We start from the raw sequence: 15760 nt of genomic DNA on the forward strand, positions 1-15760 counted from the left end.
GCTAGTGAGCAATTGAGTGTGTGCATGTGTGTGTGTGTGTGTGTGTGTGTGTGCGCGTGTGAGATTGACAGATTGTCTGAAGAGACAGAAGCTATTAAGTAAGAAGAGTTCTGTCAGATCAAAGTGGGCTGACTTAAGAGAAGTGCTGATAATTCAAACTGCATTATATGTGTGTGCGTGTATACATCTGTACATACTATATGTGTGTGTGTCTCCAGTGCTTTAACGTCTGCCTATACATAGCTCCCGCTCTTACATCCTGTCCCCAACACTTGAGGGGGTTTCAGCCGTCAGCGCGCAATTACTCTCAAAGGGGGAAGAGCTGCACATATTGTAAAAGAGCTGCACCTGTTCTCGCTCATCTCCCATTGGCCTGAGTTTACTACGAGGTGTGTGTCAGCGTGCGTGTAGTGGTCTATAACAGAGGTAACGTATATGTCAGCCTCATGCCACAGATTTGAGCTGTGTCCGTAACAGATGGCCTGGACTAAGATGAGACAGAATGACAGAGAGGCTGCACAGTGTTACTGGCCCACTGACTCTGTTTGTGTAAGTGAAACAGAGCTCTCCATAATACAGTATTAACCCAATATCATGGACGTGCATATAAATCCAAATAAGTTGAAGCATCTAGTTGTGCTATGAAGGGAGGATTTGGCGTCTGCCTCGGCTTTGATTGCAGTAAATGATGTGTCTGTCTGGACTGGCCGGCTATGGCTGCATGTTAACCGATATGTTTACTGTCTGCCATTCTTTTGTTTATTGTCTGTTTACGGCTTTTGAGAGTACGTCTGCGTATCCACCTTTAACAAACCATACCTTTGTCTGGCTTTGAACACCACAGACCACAAAGGGGGATTTTTTTGCAGTTCAGTGTATCAGAGCTCATTTCTAGATGTTTCTGTGCGTGCAGACAAACTCCAGAGCGTGTGAGTGACGAGACATTTGATTTATCACTCTCACATGTTGCCTGTGCAAGCGTTGATGCGTTCGCCCACATGCTTTGTTGACACGAGGTGTCGATGTGAAGCCCGATGGCTGGCATCTAAATGGTTGGATCTGCGTCGCGGATTGCGTGCTCACATTGGATTAACGCAGCACAGTGGAGGGAGGGCCAGTGCAGGAGGCACACCTGATGCCCCTCCAGCTCTTCCAGTCATGGATGAGTGGAGCTGCAGCGATGCTCACCCAGCTATGCATATCCAGAAATTAACCTATTAATCTTAGCCTGAAAAAGTAATCTCATGTGACTTTGACCAAAAGGCAACAGGCTGCTCAGACGCTACACTGACATGTCTGAAGAACGTCCAGCCAGGTGGAAAGGTTTTGCAGCTGTATACTGACATTAGTTTTCAGTCAATTTCCACTTCTTCTCTCTTCCCAGTTAAAATTTTACATTAAGAAGTGACAAACGATTCAAGCTTTTAAAAAAGTTCACTTCACCACGGAAACATTTGATTTTGAAATTTCACAAACAGGTGCAATCATTGGCCCAACTGTGCAATATTAGAGGTAATAGATCACAAAAGGCAAAGATTAGATCAAAAATAATTAAATTATAGATTAGTGTAGCTGAATTTTCCGATTAAATATCTCAAAACCCCTCAGATTTATCTTGGCCTTGATTTCTTCTCTGGGAACCACTGGAGTAAATAACCTATGACGCGTTTAGTGATCTATTAGCTCACTGATTCATCATTAGTATCTAATAATATATCAAATAATATTTGTTCAGTCATATGAATTTATTCTGGCCCACACTTTAAGCATATTTTTCTCTGTAGTAAATCCTTGACTTGAGATCTGCTTTTACTTTGTTGTACTGATAGTGATAATTACACTCGAGTAAAGGATCAGCACTCTGCCTCCATCTGTACACAAAAACAGAAACACCAGGCAGTAGCTGTATATTTTGGGCCATGTTGACATTCTCGCCTTAAGGTCACTTGTGCCATCTTTCCTGCTGTTTCTGGCTTTAACGGCGTATTAATTAGGCAGATTACCGCCCGTACCCTGGGTGCGATAAGCCGTGTCTTTTTCAGGACATGATAAATTAGAAAAAGTGTGATAAGAAAATAAATGGCAGGCTCGTCACAGTAGGAGTACAGTGGGATGGATGCCACTAAAAGCTTCCTGCTCTCGATCCTCAGGCCTGCATGTGCACTGAGCTGCAGAGAGAGAGAGAAATCACACGCTGGTGGGAAGTGGAGGACGCAGCATCCCCATCACTGACACCACAACACTTAACTGTGACCATGCCGTTATTTTTAGCAGCATTATTTCATGTAATTTTTAAGAGCAGCATAATTTTCTGTGGCTGCTGAGAGCGCAGTAACGACATTAGTCCATTTTTTCCTCAAATGAATGACACATCTGTCATTTGTGATATGAGAGGTTGAAGCCCCCCGGGCGGCTGCGAGCCAAGGCTCTCTGCTTTGAGTCAGTCAGTGTCGTGACTGATAGCATCACGGATAATGCGCGTGTGCGGACAGGCAATGAGTTAGAGCCAAAATATAAGTGAAAGATGAACATGTGGTATGGACTGCCGTGGCACTGGAATGTAGTTTGCAGTTTTGGGTTTCACATTAAAGCTGCACTTGGCAGTTTGGCATGCTGGCACTGACCAAAAGGAGGGAGAGCTAAGTTTGATTGTTGAAGGCTTCACTATTGAGAAATGACACAATGAGATTACCGTAAACTGATCTCCTCTCAGATTCACATTCCTTCCTCCTTAGTGGCTGTTGAGGGCGGAGGTGCTGATGAAAATATTTTCGTATCAGCCTCTCTGCTTTTGATGGTTAGTCCAGATTGTTCTGTATCAGAAGTTCACAGTTTTATATTTTATCTCTTTATTCTTCATGATTTCCATGAGTAGGCTCCAGTGAGTGTTTAAACAGGGAAAGGGACAAATGTCACCGCTGTGGCTCCATTGACAAGTATTTTTCCACAGCTTTTATTGGGGCTCGTTAAATAACGTCATGACTCTTTCGCTCCTGCCAAAGTCAAGCCTTTCTAGTTCTTAAAAACTGTGTCTAATCCGGTCTTGAGTTGCCAAAATGAACAGTTTTTTTGTTTTGTTTTTTTGCTGTAGTGATAATACCTGAACAGGTTAAAGGAACAGTTCTACATTTTGGAAATGCAATTGTTTCCTTGTTGCTCAGAGTTAGATGAGAAGATAAAAACTAGAAACAGGTAAGACAGGAAAAAAAAAAAAAAAAACCCAAAAGACTAAATAGGTTAATTCCCAACTGCAGCATGTCAGCACAGCAATAAAAGTGCTGTTAAGAAATAAAGGGTTTCTGCTCACTGAACCACTAGAGGGCTTTTAATCTGGAATGGTCACAAGATGTAATAGGAGTGGATCAAAACAGAGGCTTTGTAATAAAATATCACCATGAGCTCAGCAGTTATTGACGGCCTCTCCCTCTCCCTTTCTCCGTGTAGTTATCCCTCTGCTTCTTATAGTGATATAAATACAGATAATAAATGCATCTTATATGCAGTGAATCAGTGGCTCAGTGAATTAGAAGCTCAAGTCTGCTTCCTAGTTTGAATTTCTCTCTTTCCTCTCTTTTTTTTGCTTGTTACGCAACACTTTCCATCACTTTCCATGCGAACAAAGCAAGTGCAACTCTAAGACTGTCTGAAAATGTATGTCATTGTCTATATTTAAACCGTATCGTGTCTCCCTGCTCTTAGGGGGTTGGATTTTCATTGGTACCAGCTACCAACACTTCTTACCTCCCACATGACATTGTACAAAGTTGTTTTTCTTACCAAGCCCAGTGCCAACCACTGACACTGACCAAGCACCCCCAAAATGCTGTTACTTGTAAATGTCTTTATCCTCCATGTGGTAACCTGACCGGTCTAACTTTTCCAAATGTTACCACCAGGAAACAGTTCTCCTGAAACGTCCTCCTACCTGTGCCTGTTGCTGCTTGTTCGACTTCGACTCCCTGCTCTGTCATCTAACCTGGCTTAAGTGCTGTTTGTTGCAGCTGCACTTTCATTCGGTCGAACCACCAGAGACTTTTTGATGACTCCCTTTGACATGTGCATGCTTATTTCTAGAATCGCGTTAATCCCCCTCTCCTTCCTCGCTCCTCCACCCTCCTCCCCATCCCGCTCCTGCTCCCGCTCTGTCTTGGCGTATCACTCTCTTGCTGTGGTTGTTTGTAATGATGGTTTGGTGTAGGCCTTGTCCTTGACTGACTGTCTGTGGGTGGGAGCATCTGGAGCGTATAAAGAATGGGTGGAGATGGGTGGATGAGTGGACAAAAGACAAAACACGACCTGACCGCTGCTCAGAACGCTTGCAGGCACTGTGGGAAATTTTTTTTGTTCTGAAAAGTGTGTGTGTGTAACGTGTTGTTACCTGTGAACACAGTGGCTCTTTGTGTATCCACTGCAGGCATATTTACATTGGTGAGGCATATTACACACACACACACACACTCACACCCCTTTGGCCTACATTAATGTTAACACCTAAATTCAGATGAGTGTGAGGTGGGCAGGGCAGGTGTGTCTGGGGTGGGGGGGCTTTATTGCTTGGAAAGTGTGCACGAAAGTAGCATACATCTGCCGTCAGAGGCGTGACATGAACGACAGCACTACACTTAGCGCTCGAGAGTGTCGGCGCATGCATGGCCACACAGAGAGGGAAAGTGTTGGGGGGAACGAGAAATGGATGGAGAGCGCGGAGAGAGGGTCACTCAGCTGAAGTGAACACTCGAGTGGCAGAGGGGACAGTCGCGAACTAATGCAGGTCACCTCTGCACAGCAGAAAGAGCATTACACCCACACCACACACAGATGCAGAGGGTTATGAAGCACATTGGTTTGCACATACTCAATCCCATCATCCTCCTCTCACTCCTGTTTCATAATCCTGTCTTTACTATTCTATTGTCTCTGTTTTTTCCCTATCAAAGCTCTTCCCAAACAAACAGCAGACCTGGCATCAATAATGGAGCAGAGACTCTCTCCTTATTTAACGTACAGAAATGCCTGCCCTGCTGTCACTTTTTAGATGAATAATACACACATGCGGAGAGAGGGGGCAGATGAGAGGGACAAGGGACAAGATGGAGGAAGAGAAAGGGGAGTAGGTATCAAGTAAAGTGAGTAAAAAGACTGGAGTGGAGCGGGAAGACGTGAGAGACCGGCGTGCATTAAAGCAGCACTCAGGTCCAGATTGCAGACTCAGCACTTCTGCAAACTGTCAGGGACAAACTTTGAGTGTCTGGGCCCTCGGATGGACCAATAACAGAGACGGCGTAGTGCTCTGTGTGTACGTGAAGGGGTTGTCTGAGAGTTAAATAAAGGGGCTTTTACTGCCAAGTGGACTTGCCAGCAAAATGTCCCCCTCTTTTGTTCGACGGCGTCTCGCGCACCCACACGCACACACTCACACACAGAAGATCCAGTCATGATGCCCCAGCTCGAGTTAATCCTTGAAAGGTGTGTGTAACACGGCACTCAACGCTTATCTTGAAGATGTCGTGGTGAATTATTCAACATGCTAATGTCACGCAATGAGACATGCATGGAGCTCTTTGAACACCCCTCCATGTAATCCTCATGTACAGGTTTGTCCCGGAAAGATGGGAGGCGACGTGAGGACCTGGGGTCCCTAAGGCCCCTCGACAAGAAGCTAAATAGTAGAGGCATAAATATTAATGTCAAAATAGTTTGCTATATATTATTTATGCATGACTGTGCCCTGAAGCAGAGGGTTAATTGAATTTGGAACATCACATTTGCAGCATTTGTGTGTGCGTTTCTTAGTTGATACAAATAGGATGGTGCTTAATGAGGTCACAGTGCGTGACATGTTAGTGTGTTTCGTGCATGTTTATAAATAGTGATGATCATTTATTGTTTTGAAGAGAAATGAAGGATAAGTCTCTGCAATAATCAATGGCGGAGTCTTTGTGATCATGCACAACTCAAATGTTGTGATATGAAAGAACACAGTACAATGTGTGTCCTGCCACAGTGGCATCACTATACAAAGCAGCAAAGGTGTGTTACTAATGGAAATTGTCATTCCTCTGAAAGGCTTTAGAGTTGCTGGCTTGGTGGATTTAGTCTTCTCCGTGTAGCTGATTTTATCCTGATCGGCTCTGCCAAGCTGTCCAGACATGTGTTGCACTAAAAACTATTTATTCTGATGCCTGTGGCTGCATATAATCCTCAGCTGTCACAGTCCATTTGTATTCTTTTCTTGATACAATTCATATCACTCTGAATCCTGGAGGACATCCATGGAAAATGTGTGAATTTAGTGAGATTGACATAAAGACAGGCAAGCGGATGAAAACAGATAGACTGGAGGGAGAGGGAAGGGAAGGATTGGAGAACAGATATGAGGCGTCTCCATCTTTGAATATTATCTTCCAAAAAAAAAACTAAAATGTGTTTACAGCCGAGTCACAGAACAGAGACGCCGGGTTGATTTGTGTCATAAACCCCAAATGATATAATTCTCTTCTTATTTGTTTGGTTTATTAAGCAGAAGAGGCATTCAGCAGGTGTGTGGGCATAAGCTTTCACACCCGAGCATTAAAAACTGAGTGATCTCAGTGAGTCAGTGGTGTTTTGGTGAGACTAGAGTACCTTTTGAAATCCCATCCTGTGACTGATGATTATGTAGATAAAAAAATTTCAGTCGCTCTTTGTCTGGTTGTCATAGCGAGGGAAAGAGAGCCTCCTTTCCTCTGATGAACGATTGTGTGACATGAAATGGAAACGAAAAAGTATAAAAATTGTATGACAACAATGAGAAGAATTATTTATCTGTAAATAGAAGCGGATGGCTCCCGCCTCGCCACCGTGCTTTATGTGTCTACACAGGCCTTTGGGTGATTAGCGCCGTGCATGACAAAATCAGGCGCCGTGTTTTTCCCCATTAACTCCATCTGTGCGAGTAACCAAACCTGAAATCTGATGTTTGTGCAACCTCTGCGTGCACAACAAACTCTGGCCCACGTTCAATCAGTGGCTCCTCAACAGAAGTGAGTGCAGACTGTGCCAGACTGAAGAAACGGCAGCCACCACGGTTTTCGAATACTAATGGAAAATTCAAGGGCTTCAGTTTTGTGTTGGAAGCTGCTATGTGTCAGCACGCAGCCCTCAGCATTGAAGTCACTTTGTGTGTGTGGTTTCTTTGCCAGCTTGCTTTTTTAAGTACTTAAACATAAAAGCAGAAATATGGGAAAATACACTCACAACATAAAAGCCATACTCTCCTCCCCTCACGCTTCTCATTACAGATCAGTGGAAACGAGCAAATGCCTTTTAAAACCTGGAATAAGGGAGAAACTAACATTGAACATATCACCATCATCATCCCCCGCAAAACGATGGAGGTTTCCTTTGAGCCAGGCAACAAGAAACATCAGCTTGCTAAGTTTCAACGAAATGTGACATTAATTGTTATGGCCTTTTAAAGTTGGAAAGTCTGACCTTTAATCACAGTGCCCCATCAGGTCAATCAGTTTCATTTTTTAAACAGAGGAACATTGTGTCAAAATGCATCGTCACTCAGAATGCATTATTAGGTTTGACAGATGCACACAGCTGGAGACCTCCGTGATTTTATCGCACGGGGGAAAAATCAAAGGGAGCTGTGGACAAATCCTGGACCTGTTCCACCAGCAGTAAAGCAGCTTCCAACTACTTGTGGTATTTAACAAAAGCATAACTCCCTTCAACCCCTTAAATATTACCATCTTTGTTATGGCCTCTCAGAATCACACATTCTGCGGCTTGCAGTCTACGAGAGATGGTTACAGAGTGTTTCACACTCTTTCATTTCGCACTCTCTCTGTTTGTCTCAAGGTTTAACTCCTGAGTGGCGATCAATAGTGTTCATTTGAATTCTGTGCATCTTGTTTTTCTCTTTTATCAAACCATGTCTTTGTCTCTCCTTTGTTTCTCTCCTCAGTGATGCTGCTGGACACAACAGAGTCTACCTCAGAGCTGGGCTGGACCACCTATCCAGACACAGGGGTGAGCAGAGAGCAGGCTGTCAATGTGCTTTACAGCTGTTGGGATGTTGGATTGAATCCAATGTGTTAAACACATGTTACACATGGTGATGTGTTAACTGTTGGGTTGTAATCACATCGTTGGCTTCAGTACTAACTCTAATGATAGATTAATCACAATAATATGTCACACTTTTGCAACTGGTGGTAAAGTTTGGTCATTTAAGGCACAAATGACTGTGACCAGGGTTCAAACTTAATGTTTTGGTGGTGACTAGTAAGCTTTAAAAATATACTGGCCAGAAAGATTTTTTTACTGGCCATAAATTATACATTTAAAGCTTTTTGGTGTATTTTTCAATGTGGTATCATTACTATAATACTAAGCAATTTTCAACACATAAAGCAATATTAGCAAAATTTTGTGTGGAATTAAAGAATATATATACACTGTATATATATATATATATATATATATATATATATATATATATTTTTTTTTTTTTTTTTTTGTATCCGCTTTGTTCAGCATTTTAGAAAAATAACACTATATTTTGAGTCCACTTTAATTATCCACCTTACTTACAGTAAAACAATATCACACATCAATTGTTTTTCTTTGTACCCAGAATTTCCAAAGAAATAGGCAGATGTGCATTTAAATACAAAGCTCCTTCTGACTGGAACAACTTAAATCTCGATAAGACCTCACTAACATCTATTTCAGATACAGTAACATGCTGCTGCTATTAATTTAACATTTATCCAGTGTATCTTTAATGTATATTTTTATTTTTGATATAGCTGATGATTGCCTCTAGTTGTTCATATAGGGTTAAGGGCTGGTGGGATACAATAGTGGGATGGATGGGATGTAATGTGGTGGTGTGTGTTTCATGGATTGTATTTGTGCGCAATGTGTCTGTGTGTTCAGGACCCCCAGGAAGATGAGATGATTCATCTCAAGGGGCTCTTCTTTCATAAAGTTCAAATTTTCCTTGGGGACCTGAGGAAAACCCTCAAGGACCCCTTAACGTTAGGCTGGCCAGTAATGAGAAGAGAGTGAGCCTCACAGTGCAGGGCAGGGCAGACTGCAGCGGCGATGGGGAGAATGAATGGGGGTGGGTTTAGGTCGGCCCAGGGTGTGGGTCAGTGTGAACACAACAGTCTCACTCGGGTGCGCACCAAAACAGCCACACTGGTGCGGTACAGTCCAACAGTGGTGCGGTCCTTTTGTTATGTGAATGCAGTCGGACCTCAATCCGCTCCAACTGCCTATTGCAGGCCACAAGTTTGACCTACGTTTCCTTTTTACAAACGGGAGTCATGTAAACATGACATACTGCCAGTGGTGTGGCGTTTAAGTCAAAACAAATGTGTTAACTTGAACTGTACTAATTGAAAAATGAAATCATATAATTTTCGCATCTAGTGTGGATGTGTGAAAGCAATCTGAATCATGAATCATTCAGCCGTGTATCAGTGAGTTGGACTACACAGACATAAGAAGAAGCTGCTTTTGTGGGACAGATATATACTTTGCACTCGCCAGAGCGGCTGGTTAGTCGACGTCATTTACCAGCCAAAGGGTCAAAATTAGTTGCCACTGGCAACTGCTTTTTTGGGGGGGAAATTTTGAACCCTGACTGACTAAAGATTATAGGATAAAGATTTTTAAAAAGCTGGAACCATTGAATGTGTGACATTTTTACTTGGATTGATTTGGTGACATTTAGGTATAAGATTACAACTGATTAATTTTATGTATTAGGTTAGTCATGGTGAAAGGCCCTGTGTGTATTATTATGACAATATAATGACACACCAAGAACGGGGGGAAAACTATAGAATAATGATTTCTTAGTTCATCATATATCCCTGTACACATCAGACACATTTTCATATGTTTGTTTGTACATCTGTATGTTGTTTCTCAGCTACACAGCTCACACAAACATGTCCAAGCTCTTAAAGTCTGTTTTTAAAGGCAGAGCCAGTGTGGATTTTGTCATGTTTTCCTCACCATGTTTGTACTTTCAAACACTTTAAAATCAAACATGGGAGCTGTATTATCCACTTTGCCAGCTGCATTGATTACAGTGATTTAAATGAACAGCAGGCATCCACTTCAAACTGAATGAGAACTCTGCCTCGCTGAGAACTGCTGGAAGATCATGGGAATGAAGTTATAAATGTTTATGTCGGGCCGTGGGTTAAGGTCAGTGTCATTATTTTGCAGAATCATGCCGTCTGACATTGATTGGCGGAGCTTGTGGCAGGTGTTACACAGCCTGAGAATGAGCATGAAGGTCTCACCTTGCCTTTGACAGCCTTGAGCTCCTTAAATGTCCCTTAGTTCTTTTTTTATATTGGCCTCTAATGTGTGTCCTCATCCGTGATAAGAACTATAGATCTCCCATTCTCGAGCTGCTTTTTATTTGAGGTTGTTGCATCGCCTCAAGCTATACGTAAATATGAGTGTCTGGGTTTACATGTGCAAGTGCATGTGTGTGTGTGTATACTTGCGTGACTGTGCCAGGGTCAACTCCCGGGTCAGTTAAATTCATTCATCTGTGAGTGATTGCGCCTCACTTCTAATATGGCTCATAATTACACTCAGCCATTGTCATCATCTTTTGAAATAATCAGTCAAACTGCATGTGAGAAAGCGTAGGACATCACATGTACTGTGTTCTTACTGTGCAGGGAATTCCTCCGTCGAGTCCTCACAACAATATTTTTCTAAGTCTCTGTCCATACATGGACAATATGCTCAAACATCTGATATATAAATTTAGACCATTACACTGTGAATGAAATGAAAACAAGTAGCAACCAGCTATGTAATGACTGCGTTCATGCATGTTTTGCGAAATGTGAGCCAACACTTACAACTTACTGAGAAAGGACCACATAGAAGTACAGTGGTCTCTCAGCAACATCTGGCAGGCATACACACTCACATGGAGCCTTTTATCTCACCTTACACCAAACTTTAGCTTTACGCACCGTCATTATCACCCCAGTCTGGCCTCCAGTGTTGGGCCATAATTGTACATGATGTTGGATTAATTAGGGCCTCATGTGTGTTAGGAGTCTGTGAACCATGACGGGCAGCTGCTAATAGGGGGCCGTCCTTTTATGTGTGTGTGTATGTGAGGAAGTGAGGGAGTGTGGGCATGTGTGTGTTTGTGTGTGTGTGTGGGAGAGAGCAAGTCAAGCATTTACATTTTTTTTTATAGTCTCTGGATGAGAAGTGCTTCTGAGATGGAGATATGGTTATTTGACCCGGGGCATCAAGCTGAGAGAAGTAGAAAGACAGACCAAGAGAAGGGGGAGCGAAGGAAGGAGGGAGAATGTGTATGTGTGTGTGTGTATGTGTGTGTGTTCTTTTTTTAACCCATTCCTCACTTTTCTTCACATCCCATCTTGTTTTTAATTTGCTCGAGGGTCTGTGTGTGTATATTCTTCGCTGCGCTCTCCTCCTGCTTCTTCTTGCTCTTTTACCATCTTTCAATTCACTGACAAGCGTCTTTGTCTCTGCCTCGCTCTTTCACTCCTATAATCTTTCCTCCCTCTGCCCCTTCACAGACCCAAAGCCACTGGGTCTCTGCCTCATATTCGTCCTTTTATCCCCCCAACTCAATCTCCACTCTACCCCTCATTTCCACTCAGTGTCAACCCAGCAGAGACTCCCCACTTCTCACAGTAGTCCGCTTTATTCTCTCCTCTTATTCCCTTTACTCTCCGTTCTTCCATTGTGTGTTTGCTTCGTCTGCGTGTGTGCGCGCGCATATGTCTCAGGGTATATGTGCGTGCCTTCCTCTGCTCCTACATGTTTGTTTGTGTGTCGGCGGTTGTGTCCAAGGCCCTGCCCCTCCCCTGTCCTCTGTCACTGGAGAGATTGCGTGGCTCTCTGGCATTTCGGTTCAAATTAAATCACAGAGATGAGTCGTCCCTATTTCTCTCTCTCTCTCTCTCTCTCTCGCCCCCCCCCCCCTCTCTCTCTTTCTTTCCAATGCTTCGTCCAACCCCTCCTCCCCAATCTGCCATTTTTTTTTCTTTTCTGTTTTTCCTGCGGGGAGGGAGAAAACGAGAGACAAGTAGAAATAGGAAAGGGAGAGGGAGGGGTGATGGAGGTTGAGGTTATGGGTCAGAAAACAAATGAAAGCTGTGTTTTTTTTTCCACAAAGGTACAGACGCTAACTGCACGCAATGGCACAGATACACACAGATAGCAGCTGCTACCTGAGAAGTCTGAGCCTTACTGCAGCCACCTGACTGAAGACACCAACTCTGTTTACTATTTCCCCACTTTTCCCTCTCCCCACTCTCCATCATCATCCCCCCAGCCCACCATGTGCTCTGTTTTGTCCCCTCCATCCCATTTGCCTTGTTCCCATGACTGACGGAGAGCAAGTCCCAGCCTCAGAGAGAGAAAACTGTCCTTTCACTCCATTAGACTGACAGCGCCTCAGACTGTTTCTATCTGCTCACTGATCTTATCATTATTCCAATTGGACCCAATATGAATGCACTCCCTCATGTGTGATGCTACAAAGATCTTTGTTCGCACTGGCTGTCAGAACCACACAGAGAAAGAGACATGAGCATGCAGAGATACACTAACATGCATAAAAACAGAAACACACACACACACACACAGCAAATGCACCCTGATAGGGTGTCAGGACCTTTTGTCCCATTGCCATTGTTGCAGGGAGAATTATGATGATGAGGCCTAATACATAATTCTTCTGTGTTAAAACAGAAAAGGCCCTGCTTGTCACTCAGGGCTACACAGGCTTAAAGCAGAGCCTTTTCATCTTGGAGGCACCGTACTGTATAATTGGTGAAACTAAACCCCATCCCTACATTTACATTTTGACTCATTCACAGTCGTGTCTCTGTCTCCACCAAGATCCAGCTCATGTCCAATTCCATTAGTGCATCCACGAGTATTCAGATTTCCTAAAATATGATGTTATTATAAAAAGCCATTGTGCTACATATCTAATTGAGAGGTGCAAACTCCTATTTTGTATATTCTCACTGTCTGAGCCAATGGTCTCCTTTATATCTTGTCATCTTTTGCCATGAAAACAGTTTTTGTTTCATTTTAGATAAAAAAAAAAACTCTCCAATTGTCCTCTATACTTCACACTAGAATGGAGGTGCACCAAAGTTTGTTTGTGGTGTTCAGTAACACATTTGAGAAATTCAATATCCATGTGTCCTTTCAGAAACGGTGTCCTCGTTACTCTGGGCTGCCAACAGTTTCTTTTTATCAGTGTCTTGACCCAAAGAAATTAGTTCCTTTGAAAACCACTGACATTCTGTTCTGTTTCCCATCCAGTGTAGACGAGACCTTCATATAGTTTTTTAAAGCCTTGACAATGAAAATGTTGATCTGTTGGTCCTTCAGTTTGCTGCTTCGAGCCTGTCTGAACCACCTCAATACAGGTGGATTGCTGAAGCATTTTGAAGTGGCATTTTTGGTCCCAGAGAATGAATCCAAATTATTCTGGTGAAAGACATCGTCAGTTATCCAATTAAATATATCACAACATTTGCACATTTGTACAGACTTGTATAATTTGTTGGCAACATCTCCCAAAGACTTTAACAATCCCTCCCCATCTGTTCCAATTTTGCTACACCATAGATAATCTCGCTGGCTGTCAGCTGACACTGGCAGATAACACCCCAATTCAGCCCAGATGTGGAAGTAGCATTTGACAAGATGTTATATGGGCTGATAAACCACAGAGGTATTGGGATTTAAACAAACATTTTATAAGCATTCACCACAATAATTTTGCTTTCTGGAATGATCTAAACGATCTCCTGGATAGCTTAAGAGAAAATACATTTAATTATATATCTGGCTCAGTACCATTTTGTTTGCAAGGCTTTGATTGTGTTATGCTCTAAATGAAAGGCTCAAGTGGCCTAATTAACTGCTGGTTTTATAATCATTGATTACTGAATTATACAATAGACTGTGTAGCGTGGAGTACAAGGACAAGGAGATGACCTAACATTGGGAATAGTGAAGCAAGTTTGACTCGTGGATACAACACTAGTGTGTGTTTTATCAGGACAAAACACTTATCTGAATAAGGACGCAGATGTCAAACAGCTATGCGCCATCTCTGCCAGCAGCACAGGCAATATGCTAAATATTTACCTCCTGACATGTCAAACCAACTTTTAAGATATAAGGAAGATTCATAACTGGATAAACATACGAGTCTTTCAACAGTTTATACAGGCCGGTTCTCGTGCCTCCTGCTTAGGCTCATGTTCCACTTTTACAGTGCTGAGTTTACACAGCCTCATAATGTTGTTTCTGTCTCTCTCAGTGGGACGAGGTCAGTGTCCTGGACGACCGCGGGAAGCTAATACGAACCTTTGAGGTCTGCAATGTCAACCAAAATCCCCGTCTGCAGGACAACTGGTTGGCTACTCCGTTCCTGTACCGCCACTCGGCTCCACGGGTGTTTGTCACGTTGCGTTTCTCTGTGCGTGACTGCGCCAGCCTGCGATCACCGTCACCCACCTGCCGAGAAACACTCACCCTGTACTACAAACAGGCTGACTCGCAGAGAGAGCTGGAGAGGACCTGGTCAGCTGAGGTGAGGCGGAAAACCAATACTGGATGAGCTGTATTGTGTTCCCATTTGGTGTTTGATCTACCTACATATTACCAACAACCTAGTCATGTGTCATCATGAATAACACATCTCCAGCTTTTTGAACCTTTGATAATAATAATAATAATGGATTACATTTATATAGCGCTTTTCACCCAACACCCAAAGTGCTTTACAGAAACCATTATTCATTCATACACATTCACACCGGTGGTGGTAAACTACGTGTGTAGCCACAGCTACCCTGGGGCAGACTGACGGAAGCGTGGCTGCCAATGTGCGCCAAACCGGGTCCATGCCTATAGGCTTATATAAGGCTATATATATATATATATATATATATAAGGCTGTGGGAACATATATGTTCCCACAGCCCTATGTTCCCACAGCCTTATGTTCCCACAGCCCTATGTTCCCACAGCCTTATGTTCCCACAATTCTAAGATTTTTCTCAAAATTAGGCCCTATGTTCCCACTGGACTCTCTCTACCTATCTGGACTCTATCTATCTGGCCTGTCTAGCCTCTACCGAGTCTTTTTATTAAACTTAACCAACTCTTTTCTTCATTGCCTAAACCCAACCAATGGTGGGACCAAAGGGCTGTGGGAACATAGGGCCTAATTTTCAGTGACAACAAAAGTTAGAAATGTGGGAACATAAGGCTGTGGGAACATAGGGCTGTGGGAACATAGGGCCTAATTTTCAGTGACAACAAAAGTTAGAAATGTGGGAACATAAGGCTGTGGGAACATAGGGCTGTGGGAACATAGGGCTGTGGGAACATAGGAATGACCCCGCCAAACCGACCACCACCATGATCATTCATACGCATTCACTCGAGGCAAGTTGGGTAAGGTGTCTTGCCCAAGGACACTACGACAGAGACTGGGAGAGAGCGGGATTCGAACCGCCAACCCTCTGGTTATTGGACGGCTGTACCGCCTGAGCCACTGCCGATGTGGTCCTAAAGCCCAGCAGCCATTGGATGATGGTTTTGTAAAATAAAAACTATACTGTAAGAAAAGTGTAGTAGCCCACCAGTCTACAGTGGGTCCTATACCATACCAGTGGGGTGGGTTTTGGGTTTGTTGTAGTTGGGGAGCTAC

At 43.2% G+C, this 15760-nt stretch overlaps 1 protein-coding gene across 2 annotated transcripts in view; it reads left to right on the forward strand.

Moving 5' to 3' along the window:
- ephb6 (eph receptor B6) overlaps positions 1-15760 on the forward strand; it is a 39688-nt gene that overhangs the window by 1023 nt on the left and 22905 nt on the right. For both annotated transcript variants that reach the window (XM_085801533.1, XM_085801534.1), the window contains exons 2-3: positions 7955-8019; positions 14363-14635. In XM_085801533.1, coding sequence (XP_085657659.1) covers positions 7955-8019; positions 14363-14635 — 338 coding nt within the window. The remainder of the gene's footprint in view (positions 1-7954; positions 8020-14362; positions 14636-15760) is intronic.

This window comes from Trachurus japonicus, chromosome 16 (assembly GCF_045865225.1).
Source record: "Trachurus japonicus isolate A0001 chromosome 16, Traja_1.0".
Classification (NCBI taxonomy): Eukaryota; Metazoa; Chordata; class Actinopteri; order Carangiformes; family Carangidae; genus Trachurus; species Trachurus japonicus.